The 26,784-nt window shown below is 45.2% G+C and overlaps 1 protein-coding gene across 1 annotated transcript in view; it reads right to left on the reverse strand.

Annotated features, from left to right (window-relative positions):
- SLC5A2 (solute carrier family 5 member 2) overlaps positions 1 to 21,646 on the reverse strand; it is a 40,506-nt gene extending 18,860 nt beyond the window's left edge. The window contains 12 exon segments of the mRNA XM_071420396.1: positions 1,006 to 1,156; positions 3,089 to 3,196; positions 8,496 to 8,631; positions 10,590 to 10,789; positions 11,710 to 11,790; positions 12,778 to 12,883; positions 13,917 to 14,021; positions 15,307 to 15,366; positions 15,685 to 15,789; positions 17,215 to 17,286; positions 18,385 to 18,388; positions 21,545 to 21,646. Of these exon segments, the coding sequence (XP_071276497.1) occupies positions 1,006 to 1,156; positions 3,089 to 3,196; positions 8,496 to 8,631; positions 10,590 to 10,789; positions 11,710 to 11,790; positions 12,778 to 12,883; positions 13,917 to 14,021; positions 15,307 to 15,366; positions 15,685 to 15,789; positions 17,215 to 17,286; positions 18,385 to 18,388; positions 21,545 to 21,624 (1,208 nt within the window). The 5' untranslated portion in view covers positions 21,625 to 21,646.
- Between the last annotated feature and the right edge of the window lie 5,138 nt (positions 21,647 to 26,784).

A 26,784-nucleotide genomic window follows, 5' to 3' on the forward strand; every position in this document is an offset into this window, starting at 1 on the left:
CATCAGTCCCAGGTGTGTCCCAGGTGTCCCAGGTGTCCCCAGCCCTGTCCCCCAGGTGTCCCCCAGGTGTCCCCTCCCTATCCCAGGTGTGTCCCAGGTGTCCCTCACCTGTCCCTCACCTGCCCAGGTGTGTCCCAGGTGTGTCCCAGGTGTCCCCTCCCTCTCCCAGGTGTGTCCCAGGTGTGTCCCAGGTGTGTCCCAGGTGTCCCCTCCCTATCCCAGGTGTGTCCCAGGTGTCTCCCAGGTGTGTCCCAGGTGTGTCCCAGGTGTGTCCCACTCATCCCAGGTGTCCCTCACCTGTCTCAGCTGTGTCCCAGGTGTGTCCCCTGCCCTGTCCCAGGTGTCCCCTCACCTCTCCAGGTGTGTCCCATCAGTCCCAGGTGTGTCCCAGGTGTCCCAGGTGTCCCCTCCCTATCCCAGGTGTCCCTCACCTGTCCCAGGTGTCCCCTGCCCTGTCCCAGGTGTCCCCTCCCCTATCCCAGGTGTATCCCAAGTGTCCCTCACCTGCCCAGGTGTGTCCCAGGTGTGTCCCTCACCTGTCCCACCTATCCCAGGTGTGTCCCAGGTGTCCCCAGCCCTGTCCCAGGTGTCCCCTCCCTATCCCAGGCGTGTCCCAGGTGTGTCCCAGGTGTGTCCCAGGTGTGTCCCACTCATCCCAGGTGTCCCTCACCTGTCTCAGGTGTGTCCCAGCTGTGTCCCCTGCCCTATCCCAGGTGTGTCCCAGGTGTCCCAGGTGTGTCCCTCACCTGTCCCAGGTGTGTCCCAGGTGTCCCTCACCCATCCCAGGTATGTCCCAGGTGTGTCCCATCAGTCCCAGGTGTCCCTCCCCTATCCCAGGTGTGTCCCAGGTGTGTCCCACCCATCCCAGGTGTCCCCCAAGTGTCCCCTCCCCTATCCCAGGTATGTCCCAGGTGTCCCTCACCTGTCCCAGGTGTCCCCTCCCTATCCCAGGTGTGTCCCAGGTGTCCCCTCCCTCTCCCAGGTGTCCCCCAGGTGTCCCCTCACCTTCCGGCCACCAGGAGGTGCCTTGGCCCCGCCCCTGGGCGGAGCTTCCTGTACACATCCAGGGTGAAGAGCGCGGCCGAGCTGGCGAAGATGGAGGCCAGCGACGACATCAGCGCCGCCAGCACCACGGCCAGCATCAGCCCCCGCAGCCCTGGCACGGCCGTCAATTAATTATTCATTATTAATTAGTTATTAATTGATTAATAATGATCATCAGCGGCGAAAAAACGGCGAAAATCGGTGAAAAAACGGCGAAAATAGGCCTAAAAATGGAGTTATTAGGCCAATAATTAGGATTATTAGAAGTTTATTAGAACTAATAGCCAGAATAATTATTAGTTATTAATTAATAATAATTAGCAGAAAAAACCCGGTGAAAATTGGTGAAAAAATGGTGAAAATTGGTGAAAAAACGGTGAAAATAGGCCTAAAAATGGAGTTATTAGCTCAGTAATTAGGATTATTAGGAGCTTATTAGAACTAATAACCAATATAATTATTAGTTATTAATTAATAATAATTAGCAGTGAAAAAATGGTAAAAATTGGTGAAAAAATGGCAAAAATCGGTGAAAAACCGGCGAAAATGGGCCTAAAAATGGAGTTATTAGCTCAGTAATTAGGATTATTAGAGGTTTATTAGTCCTAATAACCGAAATAATTGTTAGTTATTAATTAATAATAATTAGCATTGAAAAAATTGCAAAAATTGGTGGAAAAATGGCAAAAATCGGTGGAAAACCGGCGAAAATGGGCCTAAAAATGGAGTTATTAGCCCAATAATTAGGATTATTAGAAGTTTATTAGTCCTAATAACCAATATAATTATTAGTTATTAATTAATGATAATTAGCAGTGAAAAAACGGTGAAAACTGGTGAAAAATTGAATTATTAGCCCCCAAAATCAGCGTTATTAGCCCCCAAAATGGAGTTTTTTGCCACAAAAATTAATTAATAATTAATTATTTAATAATTAATTAATAATTAATAATTAAATAACAATTAATTAATAATTAATAATTAATTAATGGTGAAAACCCGCTGAAAATTGGTGAGAAATCAGCAAAAATAGGCCCCAAAATGGAATTACTAGCACTAATAACTCATTAATAATCACTAATGCGTAATTAATAATCATTAATAAATAACCAATAATCACTAATAAATAATTAATGCCCGCTAATTAGCGCTACTTAATTACCAGGGGTAGCAGGTTGGGATTAGCCACCACTAATAATCACTAATGAATCATTAATAAATCATTAACAGATCACTAATAAATCATTAATATATACTAATAAACAAGTAATTATCACTAAAATTAATTATTAATCACTAATAATCACTAATGAATCACTAATGAATCTTTAAAAAACATTAATAATCACTTAAAAAACCCTAATAATCATAAATAATTAATTAATAATCACTAATAAATCATTAATAAATCACTAATAAATATTGCTCATTAATAAACAACTAATAATCACTAATAAGTAATTATTAATCACTAATAATCACTAATAATCAGGAATGAATCACTAATGAATCTTTAAAAAAATTAATAATCACTAAAACCCCTAATAATGATTAATAATTAATTAATAATCACTAATAAATCATTAAAAAATCGCTAATAAATAACTAACAATCACTAATAATTAATTATTAATCACTAATAATCAAAAATATTAATTAATAAATAATAAATAAATCAATAATAAGCACTTATAAAGAACTAATAATCACTAATAATTAATGATTAGTCACTAATAATCACTAATAATTAATAATTAATCACTAATAAGCACTAATATTAATTAATAAATAATTAATAAATCATTAATAAAAATTTATAAAGCACTAATAATAACTAATAAATCATTAATAATCATTAATAATCCCTAGCAAATCACTAATAAATCATTAATAAATTACAAATAAATCATTTTAAATCACTAATAACAACTAATAACCACAATTAATCGCCAACAAATCATTAATAAATCACCAATACATCAATATTGATAGCTGAGAATTAATTAATGACCATTAATAATTAATTAATTAGCTCATTAATTACCGGGGGGCAGCAGGCTGAGCACCAGCCTGGGATAGGCCACGTTGGAGCAGCCGAGGGCGGAGCCACAGGCCCGGGAGCAGCCCTGGGGGTCGGCGCAGCCAATGACGTCTGTGGGACCAGTTTGGACCAGTATAAACCAGTATGGACCAGTTTGGACCAGTATAAACCAGTATGGACCAGTATAAACCAGTATAAACCAGTATGGACCAGTATAAACCAGTATGGACCAGTATAAACCAGTTTAAACCAGTATAGACCAGTTTAGACCAGTTTAGACCAGTTTAAACCAGTTTAAACCAATGGTTTCCTATAATCGGGCGCCATCTTGGGCGGCCATCTTAGATTTGGGGCAGCCATTTTGTAAACTCCAATGGAGGCGGCCATTTTGGATAAATCCCTAAAACTCAATATAAAATCAATATAAACCAGTATAAACCAGTAAAAACTCATCCCAGTTCCCTCCCAGTATAAACCAGTATGGACCAGTATGGACCAGTTTAAACCAATGGTTTCCTATAATCGGGCGCCATCTTGGGCCGCCATCTTAGATTTGGGGCAGCCATCTTGTAAACTCCAATGGAGGCGGCCATTTTGGATAAATCCCTAAAACTCAATATAAACCAGTATAAACCAGTATAAACCAGTAAAAACTCATCCCAGTTCCCTCCCAGTATAAACGAGTTTAAACCAGTATAAACCAATATAAACTAGTTTAAACCAATGGTTTCCTATAATCGGGCGCCATCTTGGGCGGCCATCTTAGATTTGGGGCAGCCATCTTGTAAACTCCAAAGGAGGCGGCCATTTTGGATAAATCCCTAAAATTCAATATAAACTCAAAATAAACTCAATATAAACCAGTATAAACCAGTATAAACCAGTAAAAACCAGTAGAAACTCATCCCAGTTCCCTCCCAGTATAAACCAGTATAAACCAGTATGCACCAATGGTTTCCTATAATGGGGCGCCATCTTGGGCGGCCATCTTAGGTTTGGGGCAGCCATTTTGTAAACTCCAATGGAGGCGGCCATTTTGGATAAATCCCTTAAACTCAATATAAACTCAATATAAACTCAGTATAAACCAGTATAAACCAGTAAAAACTCATCCGAGTTGCCTCCCAGTATAAACCAGTATAAACCAATATAAACCAGTTTAAACCAATGGTTTCCTATAATCGGACGCCATCTTGGGCGGCCATCTTAGATTTGGGGCAGCCATCTTGTAAACTCCAAAGGAGGCGGCCATTTTGGATAAATCCCTAAAACTCAATATAAACTCAATATAAACTCAATATAAACCAGTATAAACCAGTATGCACCAATGGTTTCCTATAATCGGGCGCCATCTTGGGCGGCCATCTTAGATTTGGGCGGCAGCCATTTTGTAAACTCCAATGGAGGCGGCCATTTTGAATAAATCCCTAAAACTCAAAATAAACTCAATATAAACTCAATATAAACTCAATATAAACCAGTTTAAACCAGTATAAACCAGTAAAAACTCATCCCAGTTCCCTCCCAGTATAAACCAGTATGGACCAGTATAGACCAGTTTAAACCAATGGTTTCCTATAATCGGGCGCCATCTTGGGCGGCCATCTTAGATTTGGGGCAGCCATTTTGTAAACTCCAATGGAGGCGGCCATTTTGGATAAATCCCTTAAACTCAATATAAACTCAATATAAACCAGTATAAACCAGTAAAACCAATATAAACCAGTTTAAACCAGTATAAACCAGTATGGACCAGTATAAACCAATATAAACCAGTATAAACCAGTATGGACCAGTATAAATCAGTTTAAACCCATTTAAACCAATGGTTTCCTATAATCGGGCGCCATCTTAGATTTGGGGCAGCCATCTTGTAAACTCCAATGGAGGCAGCCATTTTGGATAAATCCCTAAAACTCAATATAAACTCAATATAAACCAGTATAAACCAGTAAAAACCAGTAAAAACTCATCCCAGTTCCCTCCCAGTATAGACCAGTTTAAACCAGTATAAACCAATGGTTTCCTATAGTCGGGCGCCATCTTGGGCGGCCATCTTAGCTTTGGGGCAGCCATTTTGTAAACTCCAATGGAGGCGGCCATTTTGGATAAATCCCTACAACTCAATATAAACTCAATATAAACCAATATAAACCAGTATAAACCAGTATAAACCAGTAAAAACTCATCCCAGTTCCCTCCCAGTATAAACCAGTTTAAACCAATGGCTCACTATAATGGGGCGCCATCTTGGGCGGCCATCTTAGATTTGGGGCAGCCATTTTGTAAACTCCAATGGAGGCGGCCATTTTGGATAAATCCCTAAAACTCAATATAAACTCAATATAAACCAATATAAACCAGTATAAACCAGTAAAAACTCATCCCAGTTCCCTCCCAGTATAAACCAGTATGCATCAATTTAAACCAGTATAAACCAGTATGCACCAATGGTTTCCTATAATCGGGCGCCATCTTGGGCGGCCATCTTAGATTTGGGGCAGCCATTTTGTAAACTCCAATGGAGGCGGCCATTTTGGATAAATCCCTAAAACTCAATATAAACTCAATATAAACTCAATATAAACTCAATATAAACCAGTATAAACCAGTATGGACCAGTATGGACCAGTATGCACAAATGGTTTCCTATAGTCGGGCGCCATCTTGGGCGGCCATCTTAGATTTGGGCGGCAGCCATTTTGTAAACTCCAATGGAGGCGGCCATTTTGGATAAATCCCTAAAATTCAATATAAACTCAATATAAACTCAGTATAAACCAGTATAAACCAGTAAAAACCAGTAAAAACTCATCCGAGTTGCCTCCCAGTATAAACCAGTATAAACCAATATAAACCAGTTTAAACCAAAGGTTTCCTATAATCGGGTGCCATCTTGGGCGGCCATCTTAGATTTGGGGCAGCCATTTTGTAAACTCCAATGGAGGCGGCCATTTTGGATAAATCCCTACAACTCAATATAAACTCAATATAAACCAATATAAACCAGTATAAACCAGTATAAACCAGTAAAAACTCATCCCAGTTCCCTCCCAGTATAAACCAGTTTAAACCAATGGCTCACTATAATGGGGCGCCATCTTGGGCGGCCATCTTAGATTTGGGGCAGCCATTTTGTAAACTCCAATGGAGGCGGCCATTTTGGATAAATCCCTAAAACTCAATATAAACTCAATATAAACCAATATAAACCAGTATAAACCAGTAAAAACTCATCCCAGTTCCCTCCCAGTATAAACCAGTATGCATCAATTTAAACCAGTATAAACCAGTATGCACCAATGGTTTCCTATAATCGGGCGCCATCTTGGGCGGCCATCTTAGATTTGGGGCAGCCATTTTGTAAACTCCAATGGAGGCGGCCATTTTGGATAAATCCCTAAAACTCAATATAAACTCAATATAAACTCAATATAAACTCAATATAAACCAGTATAAACCAGTATGGACCAGTATGGACCAGTATGCACAAATGGTTTCCTATAGTCGGGCGCCATCTTGGGCGGCCATCTTAGATTTGGGCGGCAGCCATTTTGTAAACTCCAATGGAGGCGGCCATTTTGGATAAATCCCTAAAATTCAATATAAACTCAATATAAACTCAGTATAAACCAGTATAAACCAGTAAAAACCAGTAAAAACTCATCCGAGTTGCCTCCCAGTATAAACCAGTATAAACCAATATAAACCAGTTTAAACCAAAGGTTTCCTATAATCGGGTGCCATCTTGGGCGGCCATCTTAGATTTGGGGCAGCCATTTTGTAAACTCCAATGGAGGCGGCCATTTTGGATAAATCCCTACAACTCAATATAAACTCAATATAAACCAGTTTAAACCAGTATAAACCAGTAGAAACTCATCCCAGTTCCCTCCCAGTATAAACCAGTATAAACCGGTTTAAACCAATGGTTTCCTATAATGGGGCGCCATCTTGGGTGGCCATCTTAGATTTGGGGCAGCCATTTTGTAAACTCCAATGGAGGCGGCCATTTTGGATAAATCCCTACAACTCAATATATACCAGTATAAACCAGTACAAACCAGTTTAAACCAGTATAAACCAGTAAAAACTCATCCCAGTTCCCTCCCAGTATAAACCAGTATGGACCAGTATAAACCAGTTTAAACCAATGGTTTCCTATAATCGGGCGCCATCTTGGGCGGCCATCTTAGGTTTGGGGCAGCCATTTTGTAAACTACAATGGAGGCGGCCATTTTGGATAAATCCCTAAAACTCAATATAAACTTAATATAAACTCAATATAAACCAGTATAAACCAGTATAAACCAGTAAAAACTCATCCCAGTTCCCTCCCAGTATAAACCAGTATGGACCAGTATAAACCAGTATGCACCAATGGTTTCCTATAATCGGGCGCCATCTTGGGCGGCCATCTTAGGTTTGGGGCAGCCATTTTGGAAACTCCAATGGAGGCGGCCATTTTGGATAAATCCCTAAAATTCAATATAAACTCAATATAAACTCAATATAAACCAGTATAAACCAGTATAAACCAGTTTAAACCAGTATAAACCAGTTTAAACCAATGGTTTCCTATAATCGGGCGCCATCTTGGGCGGCCATCTTAGATTTGGGGCAGCCATTTTGTAAACTCCAATGGAGGCGGCCATTTTGGATAAATCCCTAAAACTCAATATAAACTCAATATAAACCAATATAAACCAGTATAAACCAATATAAACCAATAAAAACTCATCCAGGTTCCCTCCCAATATAAACCAGTATAAACCAGTTTAAACCAGTATAAGCCAATGGCTCACTATAATGGGGCGCCATCTTGGGCGGCCATCTTAGCTTTGGGGCAGCCATTTTGTAAACTCCAATGGAGGCGGCCATTTTGGATAAATCCCTAAAACTCAATATAAACTCAATATAAACCAGTATAAACCAGTATAAACCAGTATAAACCCATATAAACCAGTATAAACCAGTATAAACCAGTAAAAACTCATCCCAGTTCCCTCCCAGTATAGACCAGTTTCCACCAGTATAAACCAGTATACACCAATGGTTTCCTATAATCGGGCGCCATCTTGGGCGGCCATCTTAGATTTGGGGCAGCCATCTTGTAAACTACAATGGAGGCGGCCATTTTGGATAAATGACTTAAACTCAATATAAACTCAATATAAACCAGTATAAACCAGTAAAAACTCATCCCAGTTCCCTCCCAGTATAAACCAGTATAAACCAGTATGCACCAATGGTTTCCTATAATCGGGCACCATCTTGGGTGGCCATTTTGGGCAGCCATCTTGTAAATTCCGATGCAGGCGGCCATTTTGAAGAAATAACTTAAACTCAAAATATGCCAGTATAAACCAGTATAAACCAGTATAAACCAGTATAAACCAGTAGAACTGACCCGGGAAGAGGACGCGGGCGGCCATGCCGGGCAGCACCATCAGGAACATGGGCAGAACCTTGAGGTAGCCGCAGACGACGCAGCCGGCGCGGACGTGGGTGAGGGAGCGGCCGGCGAGGCAGCGCTGCACGATCACCTGGGGGAGGGACCAGTTCCAGACCAGTGCTCCCAGTTAGGACCAGTTACAGACTGGTGGGACCAGTTACAGACTGGTGGGACCAGTTACAGACCAGTTACAAACTGGTGAGACCAGTTACAGACTGGTGGGACCAGTTAGAGACCAGTGCTCCCAGTTACAGACCAGTTACAGACTGGTGGGACCAGTTACAGACCAGTTACAAACTGGGGGGACCAGTTACAGACTGGTGAGACCAGTTACAGACCAGTGCTCCCAGTTATCCCAGTTACAGACTGGTGGGACCAGTTACAGACCAGTGCTCCCAGTTAGAGACCAGTTACAGACTGGTGGGACCAGTTCCAGACCAGTTCTCCCAGTTACAGACTGGTGAGACCAGTTACAGACTGGGGGGACCAGTTAGAGACCAGTTATCCCAGTTCCAGACCAGTTCCAGACCAATTCCAGACTGGTGGGACCAGTTCCAGACCAGTTATCCCAGTTCCAGACTGGTGGGACCAGTTACAAACCAGTTATCCCAGTTCCAGACTGGTGGGACCAGTTACAAACCAGTTATCCCAGTTCCAGACCAGTTACAGACTGGGGGGACCAGTTACAGACCAGTGCTCCCTCCCAGTCTATCCCAGTATAACCCAGTCCATCCCAGTCCCTCCCAACCACGTCCCAGTCCATCCCAGTCTCTCTCAGTATAACCCAGTCACTCTGTATCCCCTCCCAGTCTATCCCAGTTTATCCCAGTTCCTCCACGTGCACTCCCAGTTTATCCCAGTCTATCCCAGTCTCACCAGATTGGTGCACCAGTACCAGGCCGAGATAATTCCCAGTCCCTCCCAGTTTACCCCAGTCCCTCCCAATCCATTCCCAGTCCCTCCCAGTCTATCCCAGTCCCTCCCAATCCATTCCCAGTCCCTCCCAGTCTATCCCAGTCCCTCCCAATCCCCTCCCAGTCTATCCCAGTCCCTCCCAATCCCTTCCCAGTATAACCCAGTGCCCCTATATCCAGGTTTAGATGATTCCCAGTCCCTCCCAGTCCCTCCCAGTATATCCCAGTCCATCCCAGTGCCCCCATTCCCAGGTTTAGATGATTCCCAGTCCCTCCCAGTATATCCCAGTCCCTCCCAGTATAACCCAGTCCCTCCCAGTTCCCTCCCAGTCCATCCCAGTACCTCCCAGTCTATCCCAGTCCCTCCCAATCCATTCCCAGTCCCTCCCAGTCTATCCCAGTCCCTCCCAATCCATTCCCAGTCTATCCCAGTTTATTCCAGTGCCCTCCCAGTCTCTCCCAGTCCCACCTGGTCGCTGCACCAGTACCAGGCCGAGATGATTCCCAGTCCATCCCAGTCCCTCCCAATCCCCTCCCAGTATAACCCAGTCCATCCCAGTGCCCCCATTCCCAGGTTTAGATGATTCCCAGTCCCTCCCAGTCCATCCCAGTCCCTCCCAATCCCCTCCCAGTCTCTCCCAGTCTATCCCAGTCCCTCCCAATCCCCTCCCAGTCTATCCCAGTTTATTCCAGTGCCCTCCCAGTCTCTCCCAGTCCCACCTGGTCGCTGCACCAGTACCAGGCCGAGATGATTCCCAGTCCCTCCCAGTTTATCCCAATATAACCCAGTGCCGTATATCCAGGTTTAGATGATTCCCAGTCCCTCCCAGTCTATCCCAGTCCCTCCCAATCCCCTCCCAGTATAACCCAGTCCATCCCAGTGCCCCCATTCCCAGGTTTAGATGATTCCCAGTCCCTCCCAGTCTATCCCAGTCCCTCCCAATCCCATCCCAGTATAACCCAGTCCATCCCAATGCCCCTATATCCAGGTTTAGATGATTCCCAGTCCCTCCCAGTCTATCCCAGTCCCTCCCAATCCATTCCCAGTCTATCCCAGTCCCTCCCAATCCATTCCCAGTTTATCCCAGTCCCTCCCAATCCATTCCCAGTCCCTCCCAGTCTCTCCCAGTCCCACCTGGTCGGTGCACCAGTACCAGGCCGAGATGATTCCCAGCCCCAGCACCAGCCCGGGCCAGGGCAGGTCCCCGGTGCTGGGGTCCCTCAGGAGGTTGAAGGCGTCGGGCCGGGGGCGGCCGCAGGGTCCCGAGGAGTTGGGGGGCAGAGCCAGGGGGTAGCGCTCCAGCAGGCCCTGGTACCCCCCCACGGCGCCCAGAGCTGCCCAAAAAACCAGTACGGACCAGTATGGACCAGTACGGACCAGTACGAACCGGTATGGAGTGATAAAAACCAGTATAAAGCAGAATAAACCAGTATGGACCAGTATAAACCAGTGTGGGAGGTAGGGGTGGGTGTGGGGAGTGGGTGGGGTCTTCCCCACTGGTAATGACTATGGACCAGTATGGACCAGTATGGACCAGTATGGACCAGTATAAACCAGTATAGCCCAGTATAAACCAGTATAGCCCAGTATAAACCAGTATAAACCAGTACAAACCAGTTTAAATCAGTATAAACCAGTATAAACCAGTATAAACCAGTTTAAATCAGTATAAACCAGTATAAACCAGTATAGCCCAGTATGGCCCAGTATAACCCAGTATAAACCAGTATAAACCAGTATAAACCAGTATAGCCCAGTATAGCCCAGTATAACCCAGTATAACCCAGTATTACCCAGTATAACCCAGTATAACCCAGTATAGCCCAGTATAACCCAGTATAGCCCAGTATAACCCAGTATAAACCAGTACAAACCAGTATAAACCAGTATAGCCCAGTATAGCCCAGTATAACCAGTGTAACCCAGTATAAACCAGTATAACCCAGTATAACCCAGTATAGCCCAGTATAAACCAGTATAGCCCAGTATAACCCAGTATAAACCAGTATAGCCCAGTATAACCCAGTATAAACCAGTATAACCCAGTATAAACCAGTATAAACCAGTATAACCCAGTATAACCAGTATAAACCAGTATAGCCCAGTATAACCAGTATAACCAGTATAAAGCAGTATAACCAGTATAAACTAGTATAACCCAGTATAAACCAGTATAACCCAGTATAAACCAGTATAACCCAGTATAGCCCAGTATAACCAGTATAACCCAGTATAAACCAGTATAGCCCAGTACCGTAGCCGGCCAGCACGGAGGCGCCCGCGATGATGATCAGGGTCTGCACCAGGTCCGCGAACATCAGCGCCGTCAGCCCGCCTGGCCACGCCCACCGCGCCAGGCCACGCCCACGTGGGCAACAAACCAAATTAGGCCACGCCCACACCGACACAAACCCGGTTAGGCCACGCCCACACCGCTCTAGGCCACGCCCACATCGACACAAACCCGGTTAGGTCGCACCCACATCCAGATAGGCCACGCCCACATCGACACAAACCCAGTTAGGCCACGCCCACCCTGTTAGGACACGCCCATATTGACCAAAGCCCAGTTAGGCCACGCCCACAGGAGCTGAGACCCAGATAGGCCACACCCAGACCCAGTTAGGCCACGCCCACATCGCTCAACACTCAGGCCACGCCCACATTGCCCCAGACCCAGTTAGGCCACGCCCACATCCAGTTAAGCCACGCCCACCTCGTTAGGCCACGCCCATATTTGTTCCAGCCAATTGGATCACACCGTCTACATTAGGCCACGCCTACACTGGCCCACACCCAGTTAGGCCCTGCCCACACTCAGATAGGCCCCACCCACATCCAGTTAGGCCACGCCTACACCTACCCTGATGCACTTAAGCCACGCCCACTACTCCAAACCATGCACAGACTCATAGGGACCAGTATGGACCAGTATGGGCCAGTATAAACCAGTATGGACCAGTATAGACCAGTATGGACCAGTACGGACCAGTATAAACCAGTACGGACCAGTATAAACCAGTAGGGACCAGTATGGGCCAGTACGGACCAGTATGGACCAGTATAAACCAGTATGGACCAGTATGGACCATTCCCAGTCCCTCCCAGTATAACCCAGACCCCTCCCAGCCCATTCCCAGTACAAACCAGTACAAACCAGTACAAACCAGTATAAAAAAATCACTCCCAGCACCACTTTTCCCCACATTTTTAACCCTTTATTCTCCTCCCAGTCCCTCCCAGTATAACCCAGTCCCTCCCAATCCATTCCCAGTCCATCCCAGTCCCCTCCCAGTCCAAACCAGTATAACCCAGTACAAACCAGTGACGGTGTAGAGGGCGGTGACGCCCAGCAGGGCCCCCACGGAGCCGTAGAGGTCCCAGCCCAGCGCCTCGCGGATGAACAGCGCCCCCGAGTACATGTCCACCTGCGGGCGGACTGGTTTGTACTGGTTTGGACTGGGAGGGACTGGGAATGGATTGGGACAAACTGGGAGGGACTGGGAATGGATTGGGAGGGACTGGGAGGGACTGGGAATGGACTGGAAGGGACTGGGACAAACTGGGAATGGATTGGGAGGGACTGGGTTATACTGGGAGGGACTGGGAATGGACTGGGAGAGACTGGGAGGGACCTGGGATAAACTGGGAATGGACTGGGATAAACTGGGAATGGATTGGGAGGGAACTGGGAGGGACTGGGACAAACTGGGAGGGACTGGGAATGGATTGGGAGGGGCTGGGAGGGGCTGGGAATGGATTGGGAGGGGCTGGGATAAACTGGGAGGGAACTGGGAGGGACTGGGTTATACTGGGAGGGACTGGGATAAACTGGGATGGACGGGGAAGGGACTGGGACAAACTGGGAATGGATTGGGAGGGGCTGGGAGGGACTGGGAATGGACTGGGAAGGGACTGGGAGGGACTGGGAGGGACTGGGAGGGACTGGGATTAACTGGAAATGGATTGGGAGGGACTGGAAATGGACTGGGAAGGACTGGGAATGGACTGGGAGGGACTGGGATATACTGGGAATGGATTGGGAGGGAACTGGGTTATACTGGGAGGGAACTGGGAGGGACTGGGACAAACTGGGTGGGACTGGGAATGGACTGGGAGGGACTGGGAGGGAACTGGGATATACTGGGAGGGACTGGGAATGGATTGGGAGGGACTGGGATAAACTGGGAGGGAACTGGGAGGGAACTGGGAGGGGACTGGGATTAACTGGGAATGGACTGGGAGGGACTGGGATCCGGACCCAAACCAGTATAAACCAGTATAAACCAGTAAAAACCCATCCCAGTCCCTCCCAGACCCCTCCCAGACCCCTCCCAGTATAAACCAGTATAAACCAGTTTAAATCAGTATAAACCAGTAAAAACCAGTATAAACCAGTATAAACCAGTACAAACCAGTACAAACCAGTATGAACCAGTACAAACCAGTATGAACCAGTACCGAGATCTTGGTGCTGACGTAGAGGCCCAGGGACAGCAGGGCCAGGTAGAGCCGGATCCGCCCCCCCCCGAAGCGCCGGCCCAGGTACTCGGGCATGGTGCTCACCTGGACACGCCCACTTTAGGCCACGCCCACTCACAAACCACGCCCACACCCCCTTAGGTCACGCCTATTTACCCCACATCCCCATTGGCCACGCCCACATTGAGTTAGGCCACGCCCATTCTTAATTATATGGCGTCCATTTAAACCCAACTCTGTTAGGCCACGCCCATAAATAAACCACCGGGACACGCCCACATCCCTTAGGCCACGCCTATTTATCCCACACCGCGTTAGGCCACGCCCATTCTTAATTATGCCACGCCCATTTAGACCCAGACTGTTAGGCCACGCCCACCAATAAGCCACGCCCACATCCCTTTAGGCCATGCCGATTTACCCCGTAGCTCGTTAGGCCACGCCCACTTCCATTTAAGCCACGCCCGTTTGGACCCCACCCATGTCTGGAGCCATTTAAGCCACGCCCGGGCCCTCCCAGTATAAACCAGTATAAACCAGTATAAACCAGTATAAACCAGTATAAACCAGTATAAACCAGTTCCCTCCCAGTATAACCCACTTCCCTCTCAGTCCATTCCCAGTGCCCTCCCAGTTCCCTCCCAGTATAAACCAGTATAACCCAGTCCATTCCAAATCCCATCCAGTCCTTCCCAGTCCCTCCCAGTATCCCCCAGTATATCCCAGTTCCTCCCCAGTCCCTCCCAGTCCCTCCCAGTTCCCTCCCAGTATAAACCAGTTCCCTCCCAGTTCCTTCCCAGTCCCTCCCTGTCCATCCCAGTTCCCTCCCAGTATCCCCCAGTATATCCCAGTCCCTCCCAGTCCCTCCCAGTTCCCTCCCAGTCCCTCCCAGTCCCTCCCAGTTTATTCCAGTCCATCCCAATCCCTCCCAGTCCATCCCAGTATAAACCAGTTCCCCCCAATCCCTCCCAGTCCCTCCCAGTTCCATCCCAGTATCCCCCAGTCCATCCCAGTTCCCTCCCAGTCCCTCCCAGTCCATCCCAGTATCCCCCAGTCCCTCCCATTCCCTCCCAGTATAAACCAGTCCCTCCCAGTCCCTCCCAGTCCATCCCAGTCCCTCCCAGTATCCTCCCAGTTCCATCCCAGTCCCTCCCAGTTCATCCCAGTCCATCCCAGTATCCCCCAGTATATCCCAGTTCCCTCCCAGTTCCTTCCCAGTTCTCCCCCAGTCCATCCCAGTATCCCCCAGTCCCCTCCCAGTCCCTCCCAATCCCCTCCCAGTATAAACCAGTCCCCTCCCAGTCCCTCCCAGTCCCTCCCAGTATAAACCAGTATAAACCAGTTCCCTCCCAGTTCCTCCCAGTCTCACCCCGGCTCTCAGGTAGATGGGCACGAACACCCAGCCCAGCAGCAGCACAATGAACATGCCCTGGGGAAAAAGGGGCGATATATCGCGATAGGGGGCGGGGCTACATCGCCATAAGGGGGCGTGGCCATGCCTGAGGGCGAGGCCAAGCTGGGGGGGGGGCGCCGATATCGCGAGAAGCGCCGCTGATACCGCGAGAGAACCAGCCGGGGGTTGCGATATCGCGAGAGCACCAGCAGGGGGAGCCGTTGTATCGCGAGAGAACCGTCGCGGGCGGGGGGGGGGGGGGGGGTGCGCGCGCGAGATAAGGGATGATAAGGCGAGATCTCGCGAGCTAAGGGGGGCTCATATCGCGATATATCGCGAGATATCGCGACTCACGCTCCATTCAAAGCCTCCCACGGCGATGCCTCCGGCCGCCCCCGTCCCCGCCAGCCCCACGAAGTGGCCGGAGCCGATGTTGCTGGCAAAGAGCGAGGCCCCCACCTGGGGAGGGGACCAAGAGTGACCACAAAAGTGACCCCTGAGTGACCAATGAGTGACCAATGAGTGACCAATGAGTGACCCCAAAAGTGACCCAAAAAATGATCCCAAAAAATGATCCCAAAAATGGTCCCAAAGTGACCCCAAAGTGACCAATGAGTGACCAAAAGGGACCACAAAAGTGACCCCAGAAAAGACCCCCAAGTGACCCCAAAGTGACCAAAAAGTGACCAAAAGTGACCCCTGAGTGACCAATGAGTGACCCCAAAAGTGACCCCAAGGTGAACTCAAAAGTGACCCCTGAGTGACCAAAAAGTGACCAATGAGTGACCTCAGAGTGACCAATGAGTGACCCCTGAGTGACCCCAAAAGTGACCCCAAAAATGGCCCCAAAGTGACCAAAAGGGAGCCCTGAGTGACCAATGAGTGACACCTGAGTGACCCTAAAAATGACCCCAAAGTGACCAAAAAGTGACCAAAAGGGACCCCTGGGTGACCAATGAGTGACCCCAAAAGTGACCCCAAAAATGGCCCCAAAGTGACCAAAAAGTGACCAAAAAGGACTGAAAGTGACCCCTGAGTGACCAGAAAAGTGACCCCAAAAATGACCCCAAAAATGCCCCAAAGTGACCAAAAAGTGACCAAAAGGGACCCCTGAGTGACCAATGAGTGACCCCATAAACGACCCCAAAAATGGCCCCAAAGTGACCAAAAAGTGACCAAAAGGGACCCCAAAAACGGCCCCAAAGTGACCCCAGAGTGACCCCAGAGTGACCAATGAATGACCCCAAAAATGACCCCAAAAATGGCCCCAAAAATGGCCCCAAAGTGACCAAAAAGTGACCAATGAGTGACCAATGAATGACCCCAAAAGTGACCCCAAAAATGGCCCCAAAGTGACCCCAGAGTGACCCCAGAGTGACCAATGAATGACCCCAAAAATGACCCCAAAAATGACCCCAAAAATGGCCCCAAAGTGACCAAAAAGTGACCAATGAGTGACCAATGAATGACCCCAAAAGTGACCCCAAAAATGGCCCCAAAGTGACCAAAAGTGACCCCAAAGTGACCTCTGAGTGACCAATGAGTGACCCCGGTGACCCTAAAAAGTGACCCCAAAAGTGACCCCAAAAATGGCCCCAAAGTGACCCCGAGGTGACCTCAAGGTGACCCCAGAGTGACCAATGAGTGACCAATGACCCAAAATGGCCCAAAATGCCCCCAAAAATGGCCCAAAATGGCCCAAAATGACCCCAAAAATTCCCCCTGAGTGACCTCAAGGTGACCCCTCCATTCCCAGTAAAAACCAGTACAAAACCAGTACAAAACCACTTCAAACCAGTTCAAACCAGTTCAAAACCAGTACAAAACCAGTACAAAACCAGTACAAACCAGTACAAACCAGTTCAAACCAGTTTGGGCACTCACCGGGGCCCAGGTCATGCTGCGTCCGGCCAGGAAATACCCGGAGAGGCTCCGCCCACCGCGCCTGCGCAGGGACTGGGACCAGTAGAAACCAGTTTGGACCAGTACAAACCAGTATAAACCAGTATGGACCAGTATGGACCAGTATGGACCCTCCCAGTGCGCTCCCAGTCCAAACCAGTGCTCCCAGTCCTGCCTGGCTGCGTTCCTTGGTGGCCATCTTGGATTGCGTTATTTGGCCGCCATCTTGGATTGCTAGCTCACTAACCACTCTAAACCAGTATAAACCAGTATAAACCAGTATAAACCAGTATGGACCCTCCCAGTGCGCTCCCAGTCCAAACCAGTGCTCCCAGTCCCACCTGGCTGCTGTCCTTGGCGGCCATCTTGGATTGCGTTATTAGGCCGCCATCTTGGATTGTGTTATTTGGCCGCCATCTTGGATTGCTAGCTCACCAACCAGTATAAACCAGTATAAACCAGTATGGACTGTCCCAATCTCCTCCCAGTCGCCTCCCAGTCCCACCCGGCTGCTGTCCTGGGCGGCCATCTTGGATTGCGTTATTTGGCCGCCATCTTGGATTGCAAGCTCACCAGTATAAACCAGTATGGACTGTCCCAGTCTCCTCCCAGTGCGCTCCCAGTCCAAACCAGTGCTCCAAGTCCCACCCGGCTGCTGTCCATGGTGGCCATCTTGGATTGCGTTATTTGGCCGCCATCTTGGATTGCTAGCTCACTGACCACTCCAAACCAGTATAAACCAGTATAAACCAGTATAAACCAGTATGGACTGTCCCAATCTCCTCCCAGTCCCCTCCCAGTGCCCTCCCAGTCCAAACCAGTGCTCCCAGTCCCACCTGGCTGTGTTCCTTGGTGGCCATCTTGGATTGCATTATTAGGCCGCCATCTTGGATTGTGTTATTTGGCCGCCATCTTGGATTGCTAGCTCACCAGTATAGACCAGTATGGACCCTCCCAGTGCGCTCCCAGTCCTGCCTGGCTGCGTTCCTTGGCGGCCATCTTGGATTGCGTTATTTGGCCGCCATCTTGGATTGCTAGCTCACTTACCACTCTAAACCAGTATAAACCAGTATAAACCAGTATAAACCAGTATGGGCTGTCCCAATCTCCTCCCAGTGTGCTCCCAGTCCAAACCAGTGCTCCCAGTCCCACCCAGCTGCTCTCCTTGGCGGCCATCTTGGATAACTCGGCGGCCATCTTGGATTACGTTATTTGGCCGCCATTTTGGATTGCTAGCTCACCAGTATAAACCAGTACAAACCAGTATAGACCAGTATGGACCCTCCCAGTCTAAACCAGTGCTCCCAGTCCCGCCTGGCTGCTGTCCTTGGTGGCCATCTTGGATTGCATTATTAGGCCGCCATCTTAGATTGCGTTATTTCGCCGCCATCTTGGATTGCTAGGTCATTAACCAGTATAAACCAGTATAAACCAGTATAGACCAGTACGGACTGTCCCAATCTCCTCCCAGTCCCCTCCCAGTGCCCTCCCAGTCCAAACCAGTGCTCCCAGTCCCTCCCAGCTGCTCTCCTTGGCGGCCATCTTGGATAACTTGGCGGCCATCTTGGATTGGGAGCTCTCTTATAGACCAATATAAACCAGTATAAACCAGTATAAACCAGTACGGATCAGATTTTTGGGGTGAATTTTCAGAATTTGGGGATTTTTTAGAGTTGAATTTTTGGGATTTTTTGGGGTGAATTTTCAGGATTTTCGGGGTGAATTTTTTTGGGGTAAATTTCTGCGATTTTGGGATTTTTTGGGGGTCAAATTTTTGGGGTGAATTTCTGGGATTTTGGGATTTTTTAGGGTGGATTTTTGGGTCGATTTTCCAGGATTTTGGGATTTTTCAGGTGGATTTTTTTGGGGATTTTTTGGGTTGAATTTCCGGGATTTTGGCATTTTTAGGGTGAATTTTTTGGGGAAAATTTTCAGAATTTTGGCATTTTTAGGGTTGATTTTTTGAGGTGAATTTCCAGGATTTTTAGGATTTTTTAGGGTTGATTTTTTAGGGATTTTTAGGGTGAATTTTTGGGTTGAATTTCTGGGATTTTGGCATTTTTAGTGTGAATTTTTTGGGGTAAATTTTCAGGATTTTGGGATTTTTAGGAGAATTTTTGGGTTGATTTTCCAGGATTTTGGGGATTTTTTGGGGTGATTTTTTTGGGGTAAATTTTCGTGATTTTGGGGTGAATTTTTGGGGTTTTTAGGTTGATTTTTTTTTTTAATTTTCGGGTTTTTAAAATTGATTTTTAGGGTGAATTTTGGGTTGATTTTCCAGGATTTTTGGGGATTTTTAAAGTGATTTTTTTGGGATTTTTAAAGTGAATTTTTGGGGTGAAATTTTGGGATTTTGGGATTTCAGAGTGGAATTTTCTGGGGATTTTGGGGTGAATTTCCAGGATTTGGGGATTTTTTAGGGTTGATTTTTTTAATTATTATTTTTTTTTATGGTGAATTTTTTTGGGGTATTTTTTAACATTTTCTGGTTGATTTTTTGAGTTGATTTTACAGAAATTTGGGATTTTTCAGGTGGATTTTTGGGGTGGATTTTCAGGGGTTTTGGGGTGATTTTTTGGGATTTTTAGGGAAGATTTTTGGGGTGAATTTTGGGGTTTTTGGGGTGATTTTTTTGGGGAATTTTCGGGGCTTTTATGTTGATTTTTTGGGATTTTTAGGGTGAATTTCTAAGGGAAATTTTTGGGTTGGTTTTCCAGAAATTTCGGGATTTTCAGGGTGGTTTTTGGGGTGATTTTGGGGATTTTCAGGGTGAATTTCAGGGGGTTTTTGAGTGATTTTTGGGGTGAATTTTTGGGTTTTTGGGGTGATTTTCTTGAGGGAATTTTCGAGGCTTTTAAGTTGATTTTTTGGGCATTTTAGGGTGAATTTTTAAGGGGGATTTTTGGATGGATTTTCCAGAAATTTGGGATTTTTCAGGTGGATTTTTGGGGGAATTTTCGGGGTTTTTGGGGTGAATTTTTGGGGTTTTTGGGGTGATTTTTAAGGGGAATTTTTGGGTTGATTTTCCAGAAATTTGGGATTTTTCAGGGTTTTGGGGGTGATTTTTTTGGGATTTTCAGGGTGGGTTTTGGGGGTGATTTTGGGGATTTTCAGGGAGGATTTTTGGGGTTTTTAGGGTGATTTTTGGGGATTTTCAGGGTGGATTTTCAGGGTTTTTGGGGTGATTTTTTGAGGATTTTCAGGGTGGATTTTTGGGGTTTTTGGGGGTGATTTTTGGGGATTTTCAGGGTGGATTTTCAGGGTGAATTTTTGCGGGTTTTGGGCTGATTTTTGGGGTGAATTTTTTGGGTGATTTTTTGGGAATTTTCGAGACTTTGAAGTTGATTTTGGGGGATATTTAGGATGAATTTTCAAGGTTTTTGGGGTGATTTTTTTTTGATTTTTGGGGTGAATTTCAGGGGTTTTGGGTGGATTTATGTGCTGATTTTCAGGGTGAATTTTTGGGGTTTTTGGGGTGATTTTTGGGGTGAATTTTTGGGTTTTTGGGTGATTTTTTGGGGAATTTTCGAGGCTTTTATGTTGATTTTTGGGCATTTTTGGGGGGAATTTTTTAGGGCGATTTTTTGGGTTGATTTTCAGGGATTTTTGGGGTGATTTTTTGGGATTTTCAGGGTGGATTTTTGGGGTTTTTGGGGTGATTTTTGGGATTTCAGGGTGATTTTTTGGGGTGATTTTTTTGGGGAATTTTCGAGGCTTTTAAGTTGATTATTTGGGATTTTTCAGGTGGATTTTTTGGGTGGATTTTCAGGGTTTTTTGGATGATTTTTTTTTTTTGGTTTTGGGGTAATTTTTGGGTTTTTTGGGGGTGATTTTTTTGGGAATTTTCGAGGCTTTTAAGTTGATTTTTGGGATTTTTAGGGGGAATTTTTTAAGGGGAATTTTTGGGTAGATTTTCCAGAAATTTGGGATTTTTCAGGGTGGATTTTCAGGGTTTTTGGGTTGTTTTTTTGGGGATTTTCAGGGAGGATTTTCAGGTGAATTTTCAGGGTTTTGGGGTGATTTTTTTTTGATTTTTGGGGTGAATTTCAGGGGGTTTGGGTGGATTTATGTGCTGATTTTCAGGGTGAATTTTTGGGGCTTTTGGGGTGATTTTTGGGGTGAATTTTTGGGTTTTTTGGGGTGATTTTTGGGGGAATTTTCGAGGCTTTTATGTGATTTTTTGGCATTTTTAGGGGGAATTTTTTCAGGGCGATTTTTTGGGTTGATTTTCATGGATTTAGGGAAATTTTTTTTTTGGTTTTTTTGTTTTTTTATTCTTTTCTGAGCTTGGGGAAGAGGGGAGGATCCTTACCCAGAGCCCACGGCCATGACGAGCAGGAAATACCCCCCGATCACCCCCAAATCCCAGGGATCCGCTCCGGGAGCCGCCATCCCCCTCCCCCCCCCACACAGCCCCTCCCCCACCCCCGGCTCGCGCCTAATCCCCTCCGGGCGGGGCCCCTCCCCCACCCCTCAAAGTCCAATTCCGGCCCCTCCCCCACCCCTCAAATCCCCTCCCCCACCCTTCCAATCCCCTCCCCCACCCCTCAAAGTCCAAATCTTTGGACCTGAAAAATCCCAAATTTCTGGAAAATCTACTCAAAAATTCCCCTTAAAAAATCACCCTTAAAATCCAAAAAAAAGAACTTGAAAGCCCCGAAAATTCCCAAAAAAATCACCCCAAAAACCCCAAAATTCACCCTAAAATTCACCCTAAAAATCCCAAAAAATCAACTTGAAAGCCCCGAAAATTCCCCAAAAAAAACACCCCAAAAACCCCAAAAAATCACCCCTAAAACCCCAAATTCACCCCAAAAATCCTCCCTGAAAATCCCAAAAAATCACCCCAAAAACCCCAAAAATTCACCCCAAAAACCCCCAAAATTCACCCCAAAAATCCACCCTGAAAATCCCCAAAAATCACCCCAAAAACCCCAAAAATTCACCCAAAAAACCCCAAAATTCACCCTAAAAATCCTTCCTGAAAATCCCCAAAATCACCCCAAAAACCCTGAAAATCCACCCTGAAAAATCCCAAATTTCTGGAAAATCCAGCCAAAAATCCCCTTAAAAATTCACCTTAAAAATCCCAAAAAATCAACATAAAAGCCCCGAAAATTCCCCAAAAAAATCACCCCAAAAATCCCAAAAATTCGCCCCAAAAAACCCCAAAAATTCACCCCAAAACCTGAAAATCCACCCTGAAAAATCCCAAATTTCTGGAAAATCCAGCCAAAAATTCACCCTAAAAATCCCCAAAAAATCAACATAAAAGCCCCAAAAATTCCCCAAAAAATCACCCCTAAAAACCCCAAAATTCACCCTAATAATTCACCCTAAAAATCCCAAAAAATCATTATAAAAGCCCCGAAAATTCCCCAAAAAATCACCCCAAAAACCCCAAAATTCACCCAAAAAATCCACCTGAAAAATCCCAAATTCTGGAAAATCCACCCAAAAAATCCCCTTAAAAAATTCAACCCCAAAAAATCCCAAAAAAATCAACATAAAAGCCCTGAAAATTCCCCAAAAAATCACCCCAAAAACCCCAAAATTCACCCCAAAAATCCTCCCTGAAAATCCCAAAAAATCACCCCAAAACCCTGAAAATCCACCCTGAAAAATCCCAAATTTCTGGAAAATCCACTCAAAAATTCCCCTTAAAAATTCAGCCTAAAAATAAAAAAAAAATCAACATAAAAGCCCCGAAAATTCCCCAAAAAAATCAGCCCAGAAACCCCAAAATTCACCCCAAAAACCCCAAAATTCACCCTAAAAATCCTCTCTGAAAATCACCCCAAAAATCACCCCCAAAACCCTGAAAATCCACCCTGAAAAATCCCAAATTTCTGGAAATCCAGCCAAAAATTCACCCTAAAAATCCCAAAAAATCAACATAAAAGCCCCGAAAATTCCCCCAAAAAATCACCCCAAAAACCCCAAAAATTCACCCCAAAAACCCCAAAATTCACCCCAAAAATCCTCCTGAAAATCCCCAAAAATCACCCCAAAACCCTGAAAATCCACCCTGAAAAATCCCAAATTTCTGGAAAATCCAGCCAAAAATTCACCCTAAAAATCCCAAAAAATCAACATAAAAGCCCCAAAAATTCCCCAAAAAATCACCCCTAAAACCCCAAAATTCACCCTAAAAATTCACCCTAAAAATGCCCAAAATCCCAGAAATTCACCCAAAAAATGCCCAGAAAATTCCACTCCGAGCCCCTCCCCCACCCTCCAATCCCAGCCCCTCCCCACCCCCGCCCCTCCCCCTCGGGGCGACCCCGATGGACCCGAACGGGGGAGGGGGAGGGGCGGGCCCCTCCCCCCCCTTCCCATCCCCCACCCCCAGATGGGACTGGGGTGGGGGAGGGGCGGTCTGGGGCATTTTTGGGGGAATTTTTGGTCATTTTGGGGTCATTTTTGGGTCATTTTTTTGCCATTTTCGGGGAAATTTTTGTCAATTTTTTGATCATTTTTGGGGCATTTTTTGGTCATTTTTGGGGTCATTTTGGGGTCATTTTGGGGAAAATTTTTGGCCATATTTTGATCATTTTTGGTCATTTTTTGGTCATTTTTTGGTTATTTTTGGCCATTTTTTGGTCATGTTTTGGTCATATTTTGGGTCATTTTTGGCCATTTTTTGGGTCATTTTAGGTCATTTTTTGATCATTTTTTGATCATTTTTGGGCCATTTTTTGGTTATTTTTTGGTCATTTTTGGGGCATTTTTTGGGGCATTTTTGGGGCATTTTTGGGGCATTTTGGGGAAATTTTTGTCCATTTTTTGGGTCATTTCTGGCCTCTTTTGAGGCAATTTTTGGCCTCTTTTGAGGCAATTTTTGGCAATTTTTTGGTCTTTTTTGTTCCTTTTGGGCATATTTGGGGCATTTTTGGGTCATTTTTTGGGGCATTTTGGGGGCAATTTTTGGGCCATTTTTGGGTCATTTGTGGGGGCATTTTTTGGGTCATTTTTGGATCATTTTTTGGGTCACTTTTGGTCATTTTTGGGGCATTTTTGGGGCAAATTTTGGTCATTTTGGGGCAATTTTTTGGTCATTTTGGGGGCAATTTTTAGGCCATTTTTTGGTCATTTTTGGGAGAATTTTTGGGTCATTTTGGGGAAAATTTTGGCCGTTTTTTGGTCATTTTGGGCCATTTTTTGGGCCATTTTTTGGGCAATTTTTGGTCATTTTTGGTCATTTTGGGGGCAATTTTTAGGCCATTTTTTGTCATTTTTGGGACATTTTTTGATCATTTTTGGGCCATTTTTTGGGTCATTTTCGGGGAAATTTTTGTCAATTTTTTGGCCATTTTTTGGGTCATTTTTGGTCATTTTTTGGTCATTTTTGGCCATTTTTTGATCATTTTTGTGCCATTTTTTGGGGCAATTTTTGGCAATTTTTTAATCATTTTTGAGCCATTTTTTGGTCATTTTTTAATCATTTTTGGGCCATTTTTGGGGTCATTTTTGGGTCATTTTTGGGTGATTTTTTGGGGAACTTTTTGATCATTTTTGGGCCATTTTTGGGGCATTTCTTGATCATGTTTGGGTCATTTTTGGGGCATTTTTTTGGCCATTTTTGGGGCAATTTTTGTCCATTTTTTGGATAATTTTTGGGCCATTATTTGGGTCATTTTGGGTCATTTTTGGGGCAATTTTTGGCCTTTTTTGAGCCAATTCTTGGCAATTTTTTGGTCTTTTTTGGGGCAATTTTTAGGCCATTTTTTGTCATTTTTAGGACATTTTTGGGACATTTTTTGGTCATTTTGGGTCATTTTTTGGGCAATTTTTGGGCCATTTCCAGACCATTTTTGGCTCATTTTGGGACCATTTTGGGACCATTTTTTGCCTCATTTTCGGGTCATTTTGAGGCCATTTTTGGCTCTTTTTGGGACCAATTTTTGCCTCATTTTTGGGTCTTTTCTTGTCCATTTTTGGAGCCATTTAAAGCCATTTTTGAGGCCATTTTTGGGTCATTTTGGGACCATTTTTGGGCACCATTTTAGGGCCTTTTTTGGGTCATTTTGAGGCCATTTTGGGACCATTTTTATTTCATATTTTGGGGACATTTTTTGGTCATTTTGGGACCATTTTGGGCACCATTTTTTGGGTCATTTTAGGGTCATTTTGGGACCATTTTTATTTAGTATTTGGGCCCTTTTGGATCATTTTGGGACCGTTTTGGGCACCATTTTTTGGGTCATTTTAGGGTCATTTTGGGACCATTTTTTTCATTTTTTGGGTCATTTTGGGACCATTTTTGTTTCATTTTTTGGGACATTTTTGGATCATTTTGGGACCATTTTTGTTTCATGATTTGGGACATTTTTGGGTCATTTTGGGACCATTTTGGGACCATTTTAGGGGCCTTTTTTTGGGTCATTTTAGGGTAATTTTGGGACCATTTTTATTTCATATTTTGGGACATGTTTTGGTCATTTTTTGGGTCATTTTGGGTGCCATTTTAGGACCATTTTTTTTCATTTTTTGGGACATTTTGGATCATTTTGGGACCATTTTGGGCGCCATTTTAGGGCCTTTTTTGGGTCATTTTGGGACCATTTTGTTTCATTTTTTGGGACATTTTGGGGCCATTTTTGGGTCATTTATGGACCATTTGGCCCAATTTCTTGGTTCATTTTCAGACCATTTTTGGCTCATTTTGGGACCATTTATTGCCTCATTTTCGAGACACTTAAAGCCATTTTCGAGGCTATTTTTGGGTCATTTTGGGACCATTTTGGGCACCATTTTATGGCCTTTTTTGGGTCATTTTGGGACCATTTTTCTTTCATTTTTTGGGACATTTTTGGATCATTTTGGGACCATTTATTGCCTCATTTTCGGAGCCATTTAAAGCCATTTTCGGGTCATTTTTGGGACCATTTTTTGCCTCATTTTCGGGTCTTTTCTTGGCCATTTCGGGTCGTTTTTGAGGCCGTTTTTGGGTCATTTTGGGCACCATTTTAGGGTCATTTTTTGGGTCATTTTAGGGTTATTTTGGGACCACTTTTATTTCATTTTTTGGGACATTTTTGGGTTATTTTAGGGCCATTTTTGGGTCATTTATGGACCAATTTGTCCCAATTTCTTGGGCCATTTCCAGACCATTTTTAGTTCATTTTGGGACCATTTTTTGCCTCATTTTCGGGTCATTTTGAGGCCATTTTTGGGTCATTTTGGGACCATTTTGGGACCATTTTTTGCCTCATTTCCGGGTCATTTTTAGGCCATTTTTGGGTCATTTTGGGACCATTTTGGGCGCCATTTTAGGGCCTTTTTTTGGGTCATTTTTGGGTCATTTTTGGACCTTTTTTTTTTCATATTTTGGGCCCTTATTGGATCATTTTGGGACCATTTTGGGCACCATTTTTTGGGTCATTTTAGGGTCATTTTGGGACCATTTTTTTCATTTTTGGGACGTTTTTGGGTCATTTTGGGACCATTTCTTGCGCCATTTTAGGGTACTTTTTGGGTCATTTTGGGACCATTTTTATTTCATATTTTGGGACATTTTTTGGTCATTTTTGGTTCATTTTGGGCACCATT

Source organism: Agelaius tricolor, unplaced genomic scaffold, assembly GCF_023055355.1.
Source record: "Agelaius tricolor isolate 1412-34295 unplaced genomic scaffold, bAgeTri1.0.p SCAF_138, whole genome shotgun sequence".
In the NCBI taxonomy this organism is placed as follows: Eukaryota; Metazoa; Chordata; class Aves; order Passeriformes; family Icteridae; genus Agelaius; species Agelaius tricolor.